This window comes from Notamacropus eugenii, chromosome 1, assembly GCF_028372415.1.
Source record: "Notamacropus eugenii isolate mMacEug1 chromosome 1, mMacEug1.pri_v2, whole genome shotgun sequence".
NCBI classification, from domain to species: Eukaryota; Metazoa; Chordata; class Mammalia; order Diprotodontia; family Macropodidae; genus Notamacropus; species Notamacropus eugenii.
Genome location: NC_092872.1, coordinates 90753974 through 90775641, shown reverse-complemented (window position 1 = coordinate 90775641; position 21668 = coordinate 90753974). Strand labels below are relative to the sequence as shown.

The window sequence follows — 21668 nt, the reverse complement described above, 5'->3', positions numbered from 1 at the left end:
CCGTTTCCCCAGGTGATGGGCATCTTCTCAATTTTCAATTTGTTATCACCACAAAAAGTTACTATAAATATTTCTGTACAAATTTTGCTTTTAAAAAAGTCTTTTTGAGATATAGACCTAGAAGTGGTATTGCTGAATCAAAGGGTATGCTAGTATTACATTTTTCAAGGAATTCTGGATGATTTTGGCAAAAGGATAGAAGCTACCTTGCTGAAGGAACAAGGCTTTAAGACATCATATTACTCTCTCAAATAAAAAAAATAACTTTTTATAATAAACCATAAGAAGTATCAAGAAGCATTTTGCATTTGCTACCCTTCTCAGGCAACTGTGCTCTGTAGGATACTATTTGTCAAAGTCTGATCATTCTCTTCCCTCCCTTCAAGAATAACATCATTGAATTATTGTTCTAAAATTTTTACATAGATAAGAAAATAAGACTGTGAATCAGAAGTTGCTAATTACCTCTTTCATTTTGAGCCACACTTCCTGATACACTTTTTTTTTGGCATCATCCACCATGCTCATCTTTGCAATGAAGCAGTACTTCCCATGGGAACTAGCATTTGTACTGAGCCACAAAGGAAGACAGCAATTCTAAGAGGCAGATATGAGAACAGGTATGTAAGACAGCCTACATAAAGGCAAAGAGGCAGGCGATAGGATGCTGAGGTCAGGGAATGGTCTGAAGGGGTTGGACTAGATGGCTTCTGAGGTCCCTTCTAGCTCAAGAGCAACATTTTTCTATCAGTCTCTTCCTCTAACTTTAAAAGACAGAATGAGTTTTATTGGAATTAAGATGGCAGAATGTCAAAAAGAGGTATAGTTGAGCTCCTCACCACCAGCTTCTTCACACAGATACAGAAAATCCATCAGACCAAGTGCTGATAGGACAACCCAAGAAAAAATAATGAGTTATTATTTTTCCTTCCCAGGGTAGCATATGAAGACAGTTAGAGAGATCTGTGCATCCTGGGAAGGGACTTAACCAGCAGCTGCCATGTGGAGCATTCTAGTTCAGGGAAAAGCTACATACCAGGGCAAGAAGAAACCTCTGATCCAATATAGAAGGGCCTGACCTGTAGGATGCAGGAACAAAGGTCAACCAGCAATTCTTTCCCTCCCTTTCCAGCTGCATGCCATAGATGCAAGGTGAATCTGTGCCTTGATATTCTGTGTTCTAAGCTAAAAATAAGTTCAGAAGCAAGGAACAGCTATATGGTTCACACTTTAGGAGTGGAACAAGGTCTCCTTGCAAGCTCTGACCTAGTCTGAAACTTCCTGTGGAATAATCAGGGCAAGAATCTTAGGTCAAAGGGGAATCTAAAATTTTGTCACTCTGAACCAGGAGAGCTTTCCAGCTGATTAATAATAGTGGCTAAGTCCAGTAGCAATTTATTGGAACAAGCCCATAGGCATGTTTATCAGATCCAAATTCAGGGCAGATAACTGAAAGGCTCAGATTAGGGGGCAGCAATCAGACTTTGCACTGTATCCTATTACTTTGGGAGCACTGAAAACTTGTAGGAGCTCAGTCTGAGTTATTTATGAGATCCTAGAATAACACAACACTCTATATCCCCAAGAAACTCAGCCAAGACATTTACTCCAGAAGTGTGCAGAGCCCATCCCTAACATAAATGCCAAAATCAGTAAGTAACCTGGAAAAATGAGCAAACAAAAATGGAATTCTAACATAAAAAGCTATTATAGTGAAACAGATACTCAAGATAAAACCCTAAAGAGAATGGCTTCAAAATATCTACAAGCAAAGCCTCAAGGAAAAAACGCACACAGAATTGGGTACAGAAATACATTCCCCACAACAGGGAAATAGGAGGGAAAGAGGAAAGGCAGAAAGAGAATACGAGGGTAAGTGCATTAAGGGAAAAATTAGTTCTAAGCAAGGGTGTAGCTTGACAAGAAGCTTAAAAGAAGAGAGGACTCATGCTGACATCTGTTCCCTGCCTCTGGGGAGTGGACGGATGGATTCAAGAGGGCAGAATGAGCCCCCCGCTCCTCTTTTTTTTCACCTGGCCAATGTGGGAATTTATTTTGCTTGAATATGCATGTTTATAATAAGGATTTTTTTCTTGCTTTCTCAATGGACAGTGAAGTGGGGAAGGCAAATTTTTGTTAACTGAAAAAATGAAATTTAATCTAAAAAATAATTAGTTTTGACCAACTATAGCACTACTAGGTTTAGATTACAACAAGGTCAAAGAAAGGAGGTCCCTTATGTACAAAAAATATTTGTAGCAGCGTTTTGGTTTGGTAAAGAACTAGAAACTATGGGCCTGTCATTTGTGGCATGACAACAAACTGTGTATATGAAGTTATGTAATGGAATAGTTTTGTGGTCTGAGAAATGAGGAAAAAAGATTTCAAAGCAGCCTGGAAAGACTTGTATGAACTGATGCAGAGTGAAGTGCACAGTATCAGGACAACAATTTACACAATGACAACAATCTAAAGACAAACAACTTTGAAAGTTGTCACTATGACAACTCATTGTTTCAGAGGACTGATGATGAAGAATGCTATCTACCAGAGAGGTGCTGGACTTAGAGGGCAGAAGGAGATGTATATTTTTTGCACACAGTCAAGAAGAGAATTTTTTTTTTTTTGTTTTGTTTGACTATGGGTATTTTCAATAAGGATTTTACTTGAGTTCCCCTCCCCCCCAAGTATGGGAGAGAAAGAAAATAGATGTTAATTTTTTTTAAGCTAGGTTGAGGAGTTTAAGTTTTATTCTAAAAGCAATAGAGAGTAACTGAAGATTTTTTTGGGTAGGGAAGTGACATGGTCAAATCTGTGTTCAGGAATAACAATCTGACAGTTTTAATAAAGATGGATTGGATAGGGGCAAAACTTGAAGTAGAAAGACCAATTATGAGACATTAGTCCAGGATAGAGATGATGAGACATGAACTAGGGTAGAGGTTACAAGAGAGAAAGGGATAGATGTAAGAGGCAGGACCAATAAGAGTTAAGAACTGATTGGATATGGGAGAGAGGAGACTGAAGACAAGGGAAGAGTCAAGGATGACTCTAAAGCTGAGAAGCTAGGTGCCTCAGGGATGGCAGTACTGTCAACATAAACAGAGAAACTTGGAGGCAAGACAGTTTTGTGGGGGAGGATAGGGGAGAGTAAGTTTTACTTTGGAAGTGTTGAGTTTGAAATGTCTATGGGACACCCAGGTGGATATGAAGAGCAGACTGTAGATAATATAAGCCTGAAATTCAGGAAAGAGATTAGGTTTGAATATATAAGTTTGGAAGTAATCTTCATAGAGATGATAATTGAACCTGTGAGAGCTAATGAGATCACTGGAAAAAGCAAAGAAAACAGCCCAAAATAGAGACATGTGGGGGACACCTACACTTAATGAGTGGGAGGATAATGATGACCTAGCAAAGGAAACTGAAAATGTCAGACTAGTAGGAAAGGTCTCAAGAAGTCAAGGGAGGAGGCAGTGTCCAGGAAGAGGAGTTGGGGGACAGTGTCTAAAGTTGTAGAAAAGCCAAATAGGACTAAGAAAAGGCTATAAGATTTAGTAGTAAAGAGATTAACAGTAATATTGTAGTGAATATTCTCAGTCAAATGGTAGGGTCACAAGTTAGATTTCATGGGACCTGAGAAATAAATGGGACGTGAACTAGCAATGAGTATAGATGGCCTTTACTAGGAGTTTATGAAATGGAGAAGACATATTAGGATGACAGCTTGAGAGAATAACAGGGATAAATAAAGGACTTTTTAATTTGTTATGGTTTTTAAAGGTGAAGAGATTAGGACATGTGGATAGGTGGCAGGGGAGAAGACAGTGGAAAAGGAGAAAGAAGATGGCAGAGAGGTAATAATCCAAGAGGAAAGTTCCTGGAGGAAATGGGAAGGGATGAGATCAAGAGCACAAGTGTAAGGTTTAGTTTTAGAAAAGAGAAGACCCATTCCTTCAGCAGAAGTTGGAGCAAATGAGAAGAGATTGATAAAAGGTGAAGAGAGATTTTACATTGAGGAGTGGGGGGAAAAAAGGGAGGTCACAATGACTACTTTCTTAATAATATAAAGGCAGGTCCTTGGCTAAGAAGAAGCAAGTCGGAGATAGTATGGGAAACTTAAAGAGAGAAGATTTGGACTATCACCACAGAAAGTAATAGGAAATAAGTCAAGTTGGAGCTACACTGTGCAGAGCTTTAAGTTTTAGGCTGAGGAGTTTGTACAGTACCTGACTTTAAAGAAATGATGCATGGCCATGCTTAATACAGTCACAGAACCCATCATCATCAGGTCACTCTACTACCAATTAAACTGGTCTTCAGAAACCGGATATATTCTATTGCTGGTACCATTCTTAAAGCATTTCAGCTTGATAAGAATCTGAGCTTATGTGGCACCAACACAGCTTTCAAAATACCCAGTTACCTGCATGCCACAATGAGAAGGATGTCAAACAGCACGTAGTATGTCAGACTTTCTTCTCTCCCAAACTATATGGATTATATAAATGTCCTGTAAAGTTTAAATGTAAACCATAGTTGTTTCTATAATCTTCTCAACTATTACAGATTTATCTGAACAAAAGCTCCATTTTGACCCAGAGTTCTCTGTGGGAGAACCAATTCCTGAAGTTTCAAGAGTAATTCTGTATTTCTTGAAGGGACTAGCAAGTGATGTAAGTGATACTTAGGAAGCCAATTATTTATTAGTATTTACTGCCTTTGCATATCATCTTCCCTCACTCACGCTCCCCTCAACAGCCTTTTAATTTGTCTATGCTATGATCAGTGTAATTTTCCTACACATGCTGTTTTAAAATGTGTTATATACTTAGTCGATTTTATCTTCTCTTTGCTTTAATTTCCTCCATATCTCCACTTTCTATAGTTCTACCTGGATACTAGGCTCCTACTTTAGCCTTCAGAAAGCAGATAACTTAGTAATAGGAACTCCCTGCTCAACAGTTAACCACCAACATGGAACTCACTATACAAAGGTACTAGATTATACAAACTGAAACAGAGATGAAGCAATTTAATGAAGGTCAAAATGTGAGGCCACAGGGAAACTAGATAGATGGCAGACTTAACTTGTTAACTGTTTCTCCCTTCACCATGCTAGAAGTCTAAGGTGACAGAAAAAAATACAATAATAAAGAAAAAGATTCAGGCTTCAGATATCAACTGACCAACAAATCAACAATCAACAAGAATCTATTAATCATCTGCTATGTTACAGGCACAGTATAAACCTCTGGGGATGCAAGTATAAAGAACGAAACAACCTCTACCTGCTGGTTTAGTTCTAATTGGGGAAGACAGGAAATAGAGATGAATATATATCTATATCTATCTATCTATATCTATCTACCTATATATACATATATATATACATACACACACATACACACAGTATACGTATTAAGTGAATCAACACAAATGCATACAAAGTAGTTAAAAATAAGGTAATTCGGGAGAGAGGGCACTACAGTTGTGAGGATTCAGCAAGGCTTCATACAGATGGTGGCTGAACTAAATCTTAAAGGAACAGGGACTTTGTGATTCAGAAATAAGGAAAGAATTCCTGGTACAGGGAATTTGCCTGTGCAAAGGCACAGAAATAGGAAGAGGAGTGCCCAGCAGGGGTGGAAAATCTGCAGCCTCGAAGTCACATGTGGCTCTCTAGATTTCAAGTGTAGCCCTTTGACTGAATCTAAACTTCACAGAATAAATCTTTGTGACGAACAAAGTGTGATGAAGAAAGAGAAGGCTGATTTGGCTGTACTGCAGAATGTGGAAGGGGGAACAATACTGGATAGGGCTGAAAAAGAAAAGTCAGAGTCAGATTGTTTAGGTCTTTAAAAGCTAAGCCAAATACCCTTTACCCAGCAATACCACTGCTAGGTATGTATCCCAAAGAGATTAAACAAAAGGAGGAAAAGGATCTTTATGTACATATAGCAACATTTTTTGTGGTGGCAAAGAATCATAAATTGAAGGGATGCCCATCAACTGGGGAATGGCTGAACAAGCTGTGGCATATGAATATGATGGCACACTACTATGCTCTAAGAAATGACAAGCAGGATGCTTTCAGAAAAAGTTGGAAAGATTAAATGAACTAATGCAAAGTGAAGTGAGTAGAACCAGGAGAACACCGTACACAGCAACAGTAATATTGTATTAAAATGAACAACTGTGAATGACAGCTATTCTCAGCAATACAAAGATCTAAGATAATTACGAAGGGCTTATGAGGAAAAAGAACTGATGGAGTCTGAATGCAAATTGAAGTATATTATTTTTTTACTTTATGTCTTCATTGTTTTGTCTTGGGTTTTTTTTGTCTATGTTTTCTTTCACAATATGACTAAAATGGAAATGTTTTGCATGACTGCACAAATACAACCTATATCAAACTGCTTGCTTTCTCAATGAGAGGAAGGAGGGGAAAAAGAGGAAGGAGGGAGGGATTTTGGAACTCAAAAAATTTTTGAATGAATGTTAATAATTGTTTTTATACGTAATTGGAAAAAAATGAATTTTTTTTAAATAAAAGCTAAGCCAAGAAGTTTCTATTTTCTCCTTGAGACAGTAGGAAGTCACTGAATAGAATGAGTAAGAGAACACTATGGTCAGATCTGAGCTTAAGGAAAGCTACTATGGCAACATTTTGGAGGATGGACTGTGGTGGTGAGAGTCTTGAGACAAAGAGGTCAAACAGGAGGTTGTTGCAATAATATAGGTGATAGATGATAATGATCTAAACTAAGGTGATACAGAAGGCTTGCTATTTAAAATGAAATGTTATAATTGTGTCCCTTGTCCATTCAAATTTACACACCTAAATAAAAACAAGCTAGTTTTAGCCAGAAAATAGGCAAAAATTTCTCCTTACCATGATTCTACCAAGAAATGTGTATTTTAACACACATTTATTATTATAAACATTCACATTTTGTCACTCTTAGGCTGAAAACATGGACTGGGGAACCTAATGGGGCATTCTAGACGATGAGAAAGTGCCATAAGGATGAGGATGTGGACAGATTTTTCCCTTCCCTCAATATAAATTAAACATCCTAATGTTAATTTCAAAGAAAGTAATGGCAAGTTCCTTTACAAAAAAAAAAAAAATGGTAAATGCAGAGACTACCAAAAAACAGAGGAGGGGATAAAACAGCAAATGACTTCTCATAATAAAAACAATCTGGCACTGAATTTTTCATGATTTCAAAAGTGATAGGAAGCTATTAATTTTTTTCAAGTTAATCATCTTTTCATGATGGAATCTAAAAGGCATCTGAATAAGTACAGATTGTTAAGAGACTTTTCAAAGGGACACTGATATTTATTCATCATAGAGTTGTGTATATGTGACTTCTTTTAAAGTTTAAAAATATCCTCTTCCACAAAGAAGTTGATTTATATGTACAAATTATGAAATAAGACTCTAGTACTAGTCCTCCAAATAAAATCGTGGTACTGGACCAACTTCTGACCAGCAAAGGTAGACTAAATTGAAATGTAGAAGAAAATGTGAGAATCAAAGTACGCATGAGAGAGTTAGCCATGACGCCCTTGAATGACTGCTATGTAAACATATTAAAAGATTACACACAATTACATGCAATAATCTTGAGCGCATCTTTGGAGACTCTTGGGGATGATTTATTACTGTATAGCTAATAAATACCTGAGTCAGTTAATAGAGGACACTGTGAATTACTGAAAACAAGATCTGAATTTAAATATTCCTGTTTATTGGAATAAAGTTACAGTTCTTTCTTTCTTTTCTTGATATGATATTAACATCAGTATTGGTATCTTTCCCTCAACGACACATTGGTAAAGTGCTTAACAACTGTCTGACACGTAGGAGCTGCTTAGTAAATGCTTGTTCTGCCCCTGCCATCTCCCAATAATGAGATTATTCTTAGACAGTTAAAGGAAACAGCCTTAACAATTTACTTTCTGTTCTGCCACTAATTTAATGGCAGAAAAGCATAACTCCCCACTCTAATATATTCTTCAACCAGCTATCAGAATGATTCTCCTAAAAACCAGATCCCATTCTTCTCCCACTCCTGCCCTGACCTGACCCTAGGCAATAAACTCCAGTGGCTCTCTATTGCCTCTAGGAATAAATAGAAAATCCTCTGGCTTTCAAAGTTTTATATAATCTGACCCCTTATGACCTTCCTAGTCTTTTTATACCTAACATTCCTCCAGGTGCTCTGAGATCCAGTGGCCTCCTTGTTGTTTCTCCCACACAACACTCAGTCTCTCAATAGAGCATTTTCTCTTGCTGTTCCCATACCTAGAACATTCTCTTTACTCATTACATCCTCCTGGCTTTCCTGGCTTCCCTCAAGTCCCATCTAAAATCCTACTTACAAGAAACCTTTCCTAGTCCTACTTAATGCTAAAGCTCGTCTCTGAGATTACCCCCAATTTTACCCTTTATAGGTCTTGTTTGATTTATATATACAAATTATAAAATAAGACTCTAGTACTAATACATGGTTGCTTGTATGTTGTATTCCCTCAAATGTGAGCAGGGACTATTTCTTCTTTGCTTTTCTTTGTTGTATTCCCACCACTGGAAAGTGTCTTGCATATAACAGGGGCTTAATAAATGCTAGCTAGTTGACTTTTCTAATAACTAACACTCAAGGTAGGTAGTGTGGATATCATTGCAATACCCCTTTCTCAGGTGAAGAAGCTTGAGACATAGAGCAACTAAATGATTTGCCCAAGATCAAAAAACTAGATCTGAAATGGGATGTCACCTGGGTCTTCTGACACCAGGACCAGTGTTCTTTCCACTATACTACACTGCCTGCTTATTCAATTTCATTACAGAATTCAGTGAGGGTAGGTTGCCCTCATGATCACTTCTGCTGAGTTCTTACAACTGTCTCTTAATTGGCCTTTCTTGCCTCAAGACTCTCCTCACTCCAAACCATTGTTCACATGGTCACCAAAGAAATTTTCCTAAAGGGAAATTCTGATCATGTTAGTCCCCTACTCAATGGACTCTAATAACTTCTTGTCATCTCTAGGGTCAAAACATAAGCTCCTGTTTTACAGTTATAATCCTTCATAACCTGGCTTTTTCCCATCTTTTTAGACTTCTTACATATTACTCCCCTCTACTCATATAAGTCTATATCTAGCAGGCTCCTAACCCTCCCATTTCCTGTCTCTGTGCCTTTTCACAAGCTGTCCCTCTTCCTTAGAATGCTCTTCCTCCCTCCTTTACCCTCAGCCTCTAGGTAGCCTTAATTTACCCCAAGACTCAGTTCAAATGTTACCATCTGCTGGAAGCTTTTTCCAGTTCCTCCCAATTGCTGATACCTTCCCCAATCATTTTACTTTGCATTTACTTTGAATACTATCATATAAATACCTACACATATACATCTTCTCTCTCCTCTTACACTGTATGGTCATTGAGGATAGAGCCTGTTTTACTTTTGTCTTTGTTTAGCACAGTACCTGGCACAAAGTAGGTGCTTAAGAAGTATTTGTTAAGTTTGAAGCTAGAGAAACAGTGATGATCCTAAGGACCAGAAGACTGTATTGTGGAGTTTAGAATCCGTTCTCTAAAGGAATTATGGTACTTGGGTTTTAGATACTTAGATTTAAATTGGGATGCATGATTATATCAGAAAGATTCCCAAGGGTTCTTAAACAATATCATATGGTAAATCAAATGATCAGATTGAAAGGGGATATCTTGAATGGAAAATTCTAACTACCCAACATACACGAGATTTAAATTCAAGTACAAAGTTGGTACATCTGCAAAAGAATTTTAAATAACAAAATATAAGCCTCCAGAAAATATAGTAATTAATTTTAATAAAAATTTGTAATAGAAACTATTATTTAGTCCAAACTCCAGAGCAAGAAAATTCATAGTCAGGAATGAATGCTTATATCCTTTTCAGGCAAAGAGAAAGAATAGATGGTGAGATCACATTTTTGTACGACTAGGTATATCACAAGAAAGGGCAAAAAATAGGTTATTTAAATATCATACATACTACAGTATTGACGAGAACTAATGAATGCCTCCACTTTCGCTTTTAACTCCAGTGAAGTAGTATGTTAGTGAAGGTAATTTTCAAGGAGGACCATCGATTTTCAACAGAAAAAGCCTTTTTATAGCTCCAAAACTGAAAGAACGGACTTGAGTGTTCTGGGGGAAGTGAGAATGGGTTACCCCACAGAGAAGTTCCAAATTGTTTGTCCCTGAGTATTTTAGTAACTGTATATAGGTAGAGTTGAGTCACTCTGATTTCCCATTACACATATTCACACCAACATCAAGGCTCACTGTGGGGTTTTTGCACTGATCTCAAAATCGAATGAAACATTTGCAGATACATAATCTTAAAGCCCTGAGCAAGACATATTTTCTCCTCATATCAAAAGTGTTATAAATGCTTCAAGGAAAATGTTTGAAAATGATTCCCTTATGAAAAAGTACCAACAAGTCTAGTTAGTGCCAAGAACTCTTTCTCCTTTTTCCTGAGAAAAGTCCACAGTTGAACTCAGTCTTTAATAAAAACTTCCCTTTCAAAATTCATTTGTGAATTTTAGAGTATCACTATTCTGACAGAAGTAGGAAGAACTGAAAGGTAACTGGGTCACAGTACACTATTATTCTACGCTAATGTTGTCTGTGAAGAGACAAGAAGAAAGGCTTGGAAAGATGACCCCCAGAGAGAATACGGGTGCTGATGCTTAGAAAAGGTGTTAGAAGCCCCTGCATGAATGAGGTGGGGTTGGTGAGGGAGATGCTATAAAGGATGCTTGAGGATTTTAGAATAGAACAACTGAGACTAGATGTTTTGGAGTTAAAGATTAACGGTAGCTGGAAGGAACCTTATTGATTATTCAAACAAATCCACTTGTTTTATAGATGAGGAAACAGGCCCCAAGAGACTGACCCAAAGTCACAGAGGCAGAGTAAAATGGCAAAATTTGGAAAGGAAACCAGTTCCTTTGAGCCCAATCCAGCGCTCTTTCTACTGTACCACATTCCATTTAGTACTGCTATGGAAAGCTAAAAGCACACTGTGTCCAGCAAAGATGCTTATCATGGACAAGTTGAGGAATGTCAAGTCAAGGTCTGGGAGTTTGCTAGAAATCTGTATTTGATATCAGTGACGGCTCTGAGGCTCAGACAGAAAAGGGCCTTGCTTTTCTAAGCAAGGAGAAGGCTGAAGGAAGTAGCTTAGCTCTAGTCTGAATATGGAAAGTATGGAGAAAATATCAAAGATAGGGGATGACCTCCAGGACTTGGTTATAATAGGAGCCATCTAATTTAGGAGATGACAGCTTAGGCAAGCTAACAGTCCTGCCAGATTGTGCAGACATCATTTACCTGTTCTACTGTCCATAGCTAAAGTGTGTATACCTAAAGAGTTCCTCTCACAGTTAACAGTCAGCATTCACGTACTCTAAAACTACTGACTGTGTTGTGCTACATAAACACAATCAATCAACAAGCATCTGTTAAATGCCTACTATGTGCCACATACTGTTAGGAGCTGGAGATACAATTCAATAAGAAGATTTTGTGAAATGAAAAAGATACTGTGAAGGAAAGGTTAACTGCAAAAGAAATGAAAGGGAAAAAGCAATTACAAGAACTTGGGAGAAGATATCCAAAGTCCACAGTCCCCTAGGTGTTGGCATCAGCAAAGCATTCCAAGCAGCCAAGAAGGAATATGGCCAGAGAATCTTTGGCTTAGGAAATGTCTAAAGGACAATGTGCTTACATCCAAAAAGGGGAGATGACATGTACAGGTATACTGGCTCCCTGTATACATGTATAGGAACTGAGCAGTGAAGATTACCATTAGTGAAGGGAAGGAAGCATATCTTTAGAAACTGCACTAGTTTGAGTTCAACTGCCAAGAACAACCACATATTCAACTAGCACTGTGCCTCTGAACAAGTTACTTCTCTCTCTGTGCCTCAGTTTCCTCATCTATAGAACAACAGGGTTTATGCCTCAAGGTCCCTCTCACCTCCAGATCTATGATCCTATGATTTGTGTCCATTTTACTAATACAAAGAATGCAAACAACTGGAGAAAAAACAGCTTTATGGACATCAGAAAAGGCTAAAGGTTATACTAGTCATGAAATTACATACGTTTTCCTGCCAAAGCACTTTGGAAAGTCCCAAATGTATTTAGAAAAATGCAAAGCACAGTTTAAAATCTGACAGTCAGGGATGGGCAACGAAAACAGATGAATGAAAAGATAGCTTTAAGCACCAAACTGAAGAAATTAGGAAGATAAAGCTTTTCTATATGACCATTTGTTGGGAAGAGGATATTCAGGAAAGAAGTAATATCTATTTTAGAAGAAATTTGGTTCTATTTAGAAAAATTGTACCTGAAATTGAACAAAATGTGAAAAACTTTCAGAACTCAATTTCCAGGTAAGGAATTTCTGCCTATAATTATAGAATTAATCATCTTAAAAGAAAAGGTAAATAGAAGGCTACTTCTATCTCATGACATCTGAATGCTAAAATAAGCAGTACCTATGACTGACAGTAATTTCTTTTTTTTGTGGTGGTTTTTTAAAAAAATAATTTATTTGTTTTCAGTTCTCTACAACCACTTCCATAGGTCTTAGATTTTCGATATTAATCTCTGATGACTGTGTTTAGATGTGTTTGAAGATTTAGTCCTGGACACACAATCTTTTCTTGTAGTTTTAAAACATTAATATAGGTGCTGTTTACAACTAGAAGAAACTTTAGCACCTACAGTCTACCTGCAGGTAGGTCACAGAAACTAGTACACAGTAGGAGCTTAATAAATGTTTGCTGATAAGACTGTCATTTTCCAGATAAGAAAACAGAAGTCTAGAGGTAGCACAGTCACTGTGCTAGCAGTTTAGGTTCCAGCTCAGGTTTGCTGATTCCCAGGTCAGCAACTTTTTACTTTTGCTCACTGCCTCTCAAAGATATCATAAATATGCCAGTAGCAGAGAGATTTTCTGTAGACTTTTTATTTTTGGGGGGAAGTAGAGGAAACTGGAGAAGGTAACTTGATAGAGGAGGGAAATCAAGAAAGTAAAGGCTTACCACATATGTATCTAATTCTAAGATGCACCATGGTTAAACTCATTTACTATCTTATACTCTTCCTACAGAGAGTTTCGGTTCAAAAGGTACTTCCCCTTAACGTAAGTCCAATCGAAGCATTTCCATTTCAACCCTTCACTCCCATGTGTCAACCCACTACAGTCTCTGACAATGTTACAGACAAATCATATTAACACAGAATTCAGTTATCTTAAAATCCTCTGAGGGAGGAAGATTTGTTTCTGGCCCTGATATCTGATCAACCACAAGACACCCAAAACAAATCTCTAAAGAGTCTGAAAAAGTGGCAGACAACATGACCTTTAATAAAGGTCTCAAGTCAAAAGAATACCAGTTCCCAATGTGTAGTACTTACTTCTCAGTCCAGTAAGCATACTTTCCTACTCTCCTCAACTGTTTCTTTTTCTAAATTATTGAAATTTTAAATTACAACTGCTTAAGAACTACTAAATAAAAACCCTAATACATAGCACGTGTTACCTCCTAAATACTTACTTATTAGTAATGATGGATAGGAGGATGTTAAATGAGAAGCAGCTTTTATTTTCTAAACCTCTTTCAGGGGGATGCCGAATATAGGAAGTACATTCTATGGTTTTAGCTACTAGGAACATCTTTAAAACCTCCTACTAAGGAAAAACAAATTGAAATTTTAAAGATGTTCTTAGTAACAGAAGCCATAAAACTTGTTTCTCAGTTTCTTTATCCACCTAAAGTCAGTAAAGAAACTTTTGCCTTCTTATAAAACACACTTGTCAGGCATAGATAGTCTCGTCAATTCCTCTGATGTACAGTAACACAGAAGGATAGTTTTAAAAACTAAATTTCATTTCTTATTTCTAATCAAGATAAAGTGGAAATGACACCTTTGGCTTTAATATGTTCCAAGTTTAGAACACTCAGCCATTTCTTAAAAGATGGACAAAATTGGGGATAGAGACAGGAGTAGGGTGGCAGAAGGTAATAATTAGTATAAAACTTTTAAAAGGAAAAACTGCTGATGCTCATTCGGTCTTTTGGTGGCAATACTAATTCACAGAAAATTAGTTAAAACATTGATGCAGTTAAACAGCCCCACATAAAACTTGAAGGCAGATAAGATATAATTGCATGCTATGAAAAAGGAAAATGTTGCATTGGTCTATAAACTCAGAAATCAATGAATGTCAAGAATACAGTGAAGTGATTATTATTAGGAAATCAAAGACTAATAGAAACTGATAAAAAATCAAAAGATCCATTTTTAGGGAAAATCAACACATGGTCTTTCACAGATAGTAAACATAATTTTAAAAGGTAAAACTTAACATTCTCTTTCCAAATGCTTTTTAAAAATTCCTCAAAACAGATTAAACACAGAAAGTCAGGTAGATAGGGGAAAAATAGCTTTTGTCTTTTTCCAGATAAATATTCTAGGTTTACTCCAGTACATAAAAAGGGGGTATATAAGTGACCATATTATTTCAGTAGAATGTCTCTAAGCACCTCAATTATGATTTTAAGTTTATAAAAATGGGGAAAGATTACAGGAATATACATTAAATCACATCAATGAGCATTACTGAAAAAAAGTTGTGGCAGACAGGTACCAATCAAATAATCAATATGTAGGAAACAACTACATCATCCTGTTTTAAAAGTACAAACTAATACTACAATTTGATTTACTTTAAGAAATTCACTAGAACAAAACTGACAGCTGAATTATAATCACATTTCCAGTCTGTTTATAAGACAAAATTTCATTTCTCCATATTTCTACTTCATTTCTGAAAAAAGGTAAGCAGTATTATTCATCAAACACTCAGAGAAGAAGTGTAATTCATAGAGAGAGGGGAAATGATGTTAATTTCATGTTATCATTCCCTTGGAGAACTGGCAGTTTAATCCAGACATGATCCTCTTTCTGGTTAGCATAGCATATAGCCCTAGTTTCAAGGAGGGAAAAGAAAAAAGAACATGCAGGCAGAGCATCAATATAAAAAATAATTAAGACTGCAGTGGATAATTTGTAAAAATTAAAATACAGTCTACATTCTGTACATTTTGTATAGATTTTTAGACTCTTTGTGTAATGTAATATTTGAACAAAAACAAAAATTTTTAAAAATACCGTATTTCAAATTCTGTGGAAAATGTGGCCAACATTCATAGTTAGGAGAATTTGTGAATGACAACAACATAACCAAATGCACAGTGTGTGTAAAAATTCATTTTAGTTATATTTAGGCCTTCTTAAAAAGTTTGGCCATCACAATTGTCTCAAACCACTAAAGCTTTTTACACTTAAAAAGGCCAATTTCATGTTAATGAAATCACCTTAAGTGTTTATGAATAAAGTGGCTGCTATACCTAGTTTTTTTAATGCTGTTTCCCCATCTGAATACATTTTAAAGTAGACCAATCAAACTTGAATTACATTCTCTTTAAGAAGAAAACAACAAAAAGGGGAAAATATTACCCACAAAAGCCACAATGGCCACATGCACTTGCTTTTCAAATGCCACATATATACTTGCCTCTCAAATTTCATTTGAACTAATTTAGCTCACTCTTCTATTGCTAAAGAAACTCTCAGAGCTCTATCTCTAAGTACTTGAACTTAAATGCTCCAAAAGATTCATTTTATTTGGAATTGTCTTATTTTCACCTTCATTTTCTAAGAAGCACTACTGTAATTTAACTCATAATGTAGTTGGATAAAATGCTTGACCTGTACCTTTATCAATCAACTATCTACTCCACCAAAACTTTTCAAAAAACACCCAACTGAATTAAAATATACTTAAATTAACAATATGATAGATGAAAACAAGAAAATACATGAAAAACTGTTCTTGCAAAGTGCTATGGTTACTGTATGCCATTTAGTGTATTTATGTTGAGTGATCACTAAGCTTTCAATCTTTCATATTATTCCTTTATTCATAACTACCTTGAAATGCTGCCTGTTTTGTTTTAGACAAGGCTAATAATAGAATAAATGAGAAAGTACTGAAATAGTTTTATGGAAAAAATTTTTGTATAGTGATAGATAGGACTATAACAATAAACACCATTGTTATGTTGTTGCTGAGTCATTTCAGTCACATCCAACATCTTCCTTACTCCATTTGAGTTTTCTTGGCAGAGATACTGGAGTGGTTTGCCATTTCCTTCTCCAGTTCATTTTACAGATGAGGAACTGAAGCAAACAGGGTTAAGAGACTTGCCCAGGGTCACATAGCTAGTAAATCTAAGGCTAGATCCGAACTCATGAAGATGAGTCTTCCTGATTCCAAGCCCAGTGGGTCACCTAGCTGCCCTAATTATAGCTAGCTGCCCTTTATTATAACAATAAATAGTGGATATCCTGAAACAAAAGGAATGGAGAAGATAGATCACTTACATATGGACCAAACCATATGATTAAAGTTGTTGAAACTCTCAGGAGGCAGTACAATTTCAGGACAACATAAACCTAGAGCTAACCACTTGAGAAAAACTCTAATTTGTCAAGAATCAAGTATCCAAGACTCTAAATATGGTATGCTAAAACTTAATAAACTTTGAAATAAAGAATTACAACTTGACTAGGAATTAGAACACAAAATGATTCTAATTTTTCTAATTCTGTTACCAATCTGTAATTTGGCCACAGACTTAGGTTTGAGGGGAGAACGAAACAATTTGGTTTTAGCTCGTAAGCCTCAGTAGCACTGCTTGCATTCTGATCTGTCTCAACTAAATTTCCTCATCTATTACATGAGATAATTTGGAGTAGATGGCTTGATTTCCCTTCTAGTTTTATTATCCTATGACAATAAGATCTTATGTTATTTTCAGTGACTACATTCAATAATGGTATAAATCCCAAGAAGTCCATCTGCATGAAAGTTATGGAACACCTGCTGGACTTGAAATTTTTTCAAATATCCATGACTAGTTTGTTCAGTTAGTTATAACATGTTACCAATGAAAGCAATGGTATGGGTTTGAATCTTAGATAATCAAATTTATTTCACAATGTTTCACGATTACAGACTGTACCTCTAATACTAGATCAGTTGTCTAATAAATGTGGGCAACTGAACATGAGAGAGAAAAGCTAAAAGTTCACAGATATGCCATTAATAACTCAATCGTGTTAATGGAAAAAACAACTGAAACTGCATGAGTGGGTAGCACCATCTCTCTATATCAAGAGTAGCACATTATTACTACTATTATATGCTTCAAAATTACTTAGTTCTTGGGAATAAGGAGCAATCTGGACAAAATGAAGGCAACCATGGCAAAATTACAATGCTCCCCAACTTGAAAGAAATGAGTCAGCATGTAAAGGAAAATTAGCCAATGTGTAAGGATTTTAACAAAAACAATTAATTTAATCCTAGCATTGATATAATTCTTCCAGTCTGTGCTCTTACACAACTTACAGCACCAAGATCACCACGGAGCTTAAAAACGTGGGAAGAAACTGGGAAGGGGGAAGGGCATACTCTGAGGGATAATTTAAAATTTTCCAGCCTTACTGAAAATTATATTCAAGGATAAGGAATCAGAACCAAATTGTATATTTATTTTACAGTCATCAAGAGAAGTCTTTTTCTATTTCTTACTCTCAAACCATTGGGTCTGAAGTTCAAAGAAACTGCTTCAAGGAATTATTTGAGAAGAACACAGCACCAAACAAAACTTCTCCCACTGCCTCCCTGAATCTGGCCACAAACTGCTATAACAAACTTTCATTCAGTAAACCGTCTGGCAGAATTGCCTTATTCAGGCTTGACCCCATTAGGGCCAAATGGGAGAAGACTTCAGAAGCTCAGTAAAGTGACCATGACTAGCCAGCTAATCAATTAAAACTGGTAAGTAAAATAATGTGAAATTTTATTTCAGTTGGCTATCCATAAAGACAGAGGAGAAAAACATGAATTTGCCAGCATGTTTTCTGACATTTAATTTTACTTTGTTGATGAAAATATTCACTGTCAAACCCAAGAAAAACTTTGTTTCATCACAATCAAACTAAGCAACGTAATCAATCCATAACTTCTAACACTCTTCAAGAAACCCCTGTCATCATCTGTTAGGGAATGAAACAATAAAAGGGCAAAGGTGGAGGGAAAGGAGACAGGTAGCACACACTGAGAACTAAATTGTTTGTCTAAGGTTCTAAGAAAGGGGAAAAAAGACAGATGCAAGCAAATAAAAACAAAAACAGTTAACAGGTTGAAAACAGTACAGAGAGACAGGAGAAACTATCTGGCACGATCAGTCGATGTTCTACTCTGTAGACGTAGGAAAGAAAAAAACTATTGAAATGTTCAGAGAAGCACTCACAGCCTGACCTCAAAGTAGAGAACAATCCAGTGTACTTTTTTCAAATTAGAATAGACATCACATACATGTAGTACGGTTACTAAAATTACTATATAGCAAGACAAAGGTCAAATGTTTATTTGTTTAGCACCTGTAAAGCATACTGTTAGCTTTCTTCACGATTACTATTAATAACAAAGGGTTTCTTACTCAGATCCAGGACATCATCTGTTTTGATTAGGTCCTCTTCTCTTGTCAGTGGTAACTGGGTCTCAGGTTCATCTCGAAGTTGTAGTGACAGAGAGCGGTACATGAAGAAAACTCGAATTGCCTAGAGAAATATGTAAGAAAACAGAAACAGTAAAACTGCTGAGTCATTAATATAAAACTCCACAAAAAAATCATGTAGCAAGACCGAATTGTTACAGCAACTTAATGGAACACACACACATCTCTTTTAACCCCTATTTCTTTTAGCTTCACTTTTTTGGCATAGATTATACCTGGATAACCTATGGGGAAATAACAGGGAAATAATCAATTATGCACCCACCATGAACCAGGCCTGTGCTAGACATGAATACAGAGTGATACAAATACTTTCAAGCGTATTTTTTAAAATATATTTTATTTTTGCAATGAACAAAATTCAAATTTTCTCTCCCCTCTCCCAACCGTTGGAAAAAACAAAAAACCTTGTTAACAAATAGGCATAGTCTTATAGCAACACTTTTTGTGACAGCAAAGCCTTAGAAAGAGTAGATAACACATCAACTGAGAAAAGATGAAACAAATTACAGCTCCTGAACACGTGAACTGTAGCAAATGAAAAATTAACGTGCTACAAGAAGTGATGCACGTGACGAATACAGAGAATCAGGAAAAGTTCCACATGAACTGATGCAGAGTGAAGTGAGCAGAGACAAGAAAACAATAGATATGTATATATAACTAAAACAATGGAAATTGAAAGAACAATAAAAAATTGATTAAATATATCAAACTTATAAAGATCAAGCAGGACTCAAATGAAGAAATATGAAAGGATACCCTTAACAAATCCTTCTGTGGAAATGGGAAGTCCAGGTATTATACATTGCATATGCTTTTAGACTTTTCCAATGTCTTGCTGACTTCTGTTGATTTTTTTCCTCTTTAAAAAATACTATTTGTTATATGGAATGCCTCTCTGGGAGAGGGAGGAATACTTGGGAAAACTATGATGAAGATCGAAACTGAAGACGGCAATAAAAACTTAATTTTATACACATACATACTATATATATTTATTCAACCAAAACAAATTCCTGAATTAGCTATATCTAAAAATAGATTCTGCAACTTGAGTGCATCTCCTCCACTTGCTTTCATTTGCCCAGAGACAATACATGGTAATACTGAAGTATGACAAAGTGAAAATTAAAAAAAATTATTTAGGCAAGATTTTTAACTTTCTGCCAAATAACTTTTCCTTTGGGGTACTGAATGATTTAAATTTACTCTTCTTTCCATTCTTTGGCTGACTAGTAGAGCATTAAAACAGCCAAGCAGAGTCATAGAATTTGCAGTTGGAAAGGAAATCAACCACTATCTAGTTCAACCTATACCTGAAAGGAATTCCCATCATAAAGTATTTGACAAACAGTCATTCAGCCTCAGGAAGGAAGACAGCAAGATCTGAGGAAAAACAGCAAGTAATCTGCTATACACAACGAAGACAAGGGGTGACATGGGAGTTGACTGTGTAAAATAATTAATTTTCATGTTGGTCAAAGGTTTTTTAGCCTCCTTTTGCTATCCTAACCTCCCCCGCCCTCCCCCCAAAAAATTACACTGTAGATTCTAACTTTATTGCTAACAAAAATTTTCAGTGAAGGAAAAAGACATTTAAGTTCTTTTAACATCGATGAAGCTATTTTTACTTCCTTAAAAAAGTATTGCTCAGACAGAAATCCCTCTCTTTTCTTTTGAAGAGGAAGAAATCTGTTTTTTCAGACAGACATCAGAGTTTCTAGCAGTTAATGGTCACCTAGTGTTAATGGCCATAGTTAATGTGTTCATGCAGATAATGTCTTTTCCAATAATAAAAATCAGTGGGCTGACCAATCCCATTTTGCCCCAATTCCCGTGTAAGAGGTTTGTCATGAGTAAGAATGTGAGGGCATTGTAACTCATTTCACTATACTTCTGTGGTAAAAGATGTTTAAGTTCAAACTAATAGCACCACAACTGTGGTCAACTGTATAGTCTCATTATCTTGAAAAAGAGAGATATGGTCAAGTAGACTTCCAAGTCTCTTCTAGTTGTAACATTATAAATGATAAAAGCTCTCATTTAAATACCAATAAAACCTTTCTCATAATCCTGCTATGAGGTAGAAAGCACAAATATTATTACTTCTAATTTATAGATGAAACTGAGGCTTGAGAAAGTAAAATGGCTTGCCTATGGACACACAGATAGGAAATAAGGGACAAGGACTTGAAATCAAATTATCTGATTCCAAGCCCAATATTATTTTTACTATACAATGCTAAAAGGATGAATAGGAAAGTATTCTTCCCCAAAAGTCTTTATTTTTGCTTGCAAAAAGATGAATTTCCATTGACTAACATCCTAAGTGAGCATCAAGGAGTTTAAACAGGTCAAGCTTGTGCTTTGAACTCTTCTAAGGAAAGGCTTAAGTCATGCTATAGCTTTTTTTTTTTTAAATAGATTTAAAATGTCTGCATCTACATAAAGATGTGTCAGAAGCAGAGAAAAAAAAACATTATCTCCTTAAGCGACTGCCACTTTACCAAAGGTTTTAATTAAGGTCCATGCATTTATGCCACGTAAAGACAGATCCTGACAGAGTTGCCCTAGTATGCTACAGAGTACAAGATATGGGTGGCGACTGATATGTTATTTCATTTTAAGAATTTAAAAGAAAAGTTCTTCCCATGTGTGTAATGGAGGAAAAACTATCAAATTTTCAGAAAGCAGAAGTCTCATTTTCAAGTCAACAGCACAATACTCCAGAAGTATAAAAGCACATACTTAAGTGAAGAAAAATTAAGCAAGATCCTGGCCTGGACATGTGAAAATAGAATCCTGTATGTCTTATTATAATCCATTTCTTTAAAAAGTGAAACCTCAAAATGCAAAACGTGTGCTGAATTTGGCTCAAAATGCAGGTCTTTTTGGTAAAACATCTGGTTTCACTATAAACAACAAATGGGAAA

At 36.1% G+C, this 21668-nt stretch overlaps 1 protein-coding gene across 11 annotated transcripts in view; it reads right to left on the bottom strand.

Annotated features, from left to right (window-relative positions):
* The window catches only part of CLEC16A (C-type lectin domain containing 16A), a 227408-nt gene that overhangs the window by 94049 nt on the left and 111691 nt on the right, over window positions 1–21668 (bottom strand). For all 11 annotated transcript variants that reach the window (XM_072609236.1, XM_072609193.1, XM_072609219.1 and 8 more), the window contains one exon: window positions 18655–18775. In XM_072609236.1, coding sequence (XP_072465337.1) covers window positions 18655–18775 — 121 coding nt within the window. The remainder of the gene's footprint in view (window positions 1–18654; window positions 18776–21668) is intronic.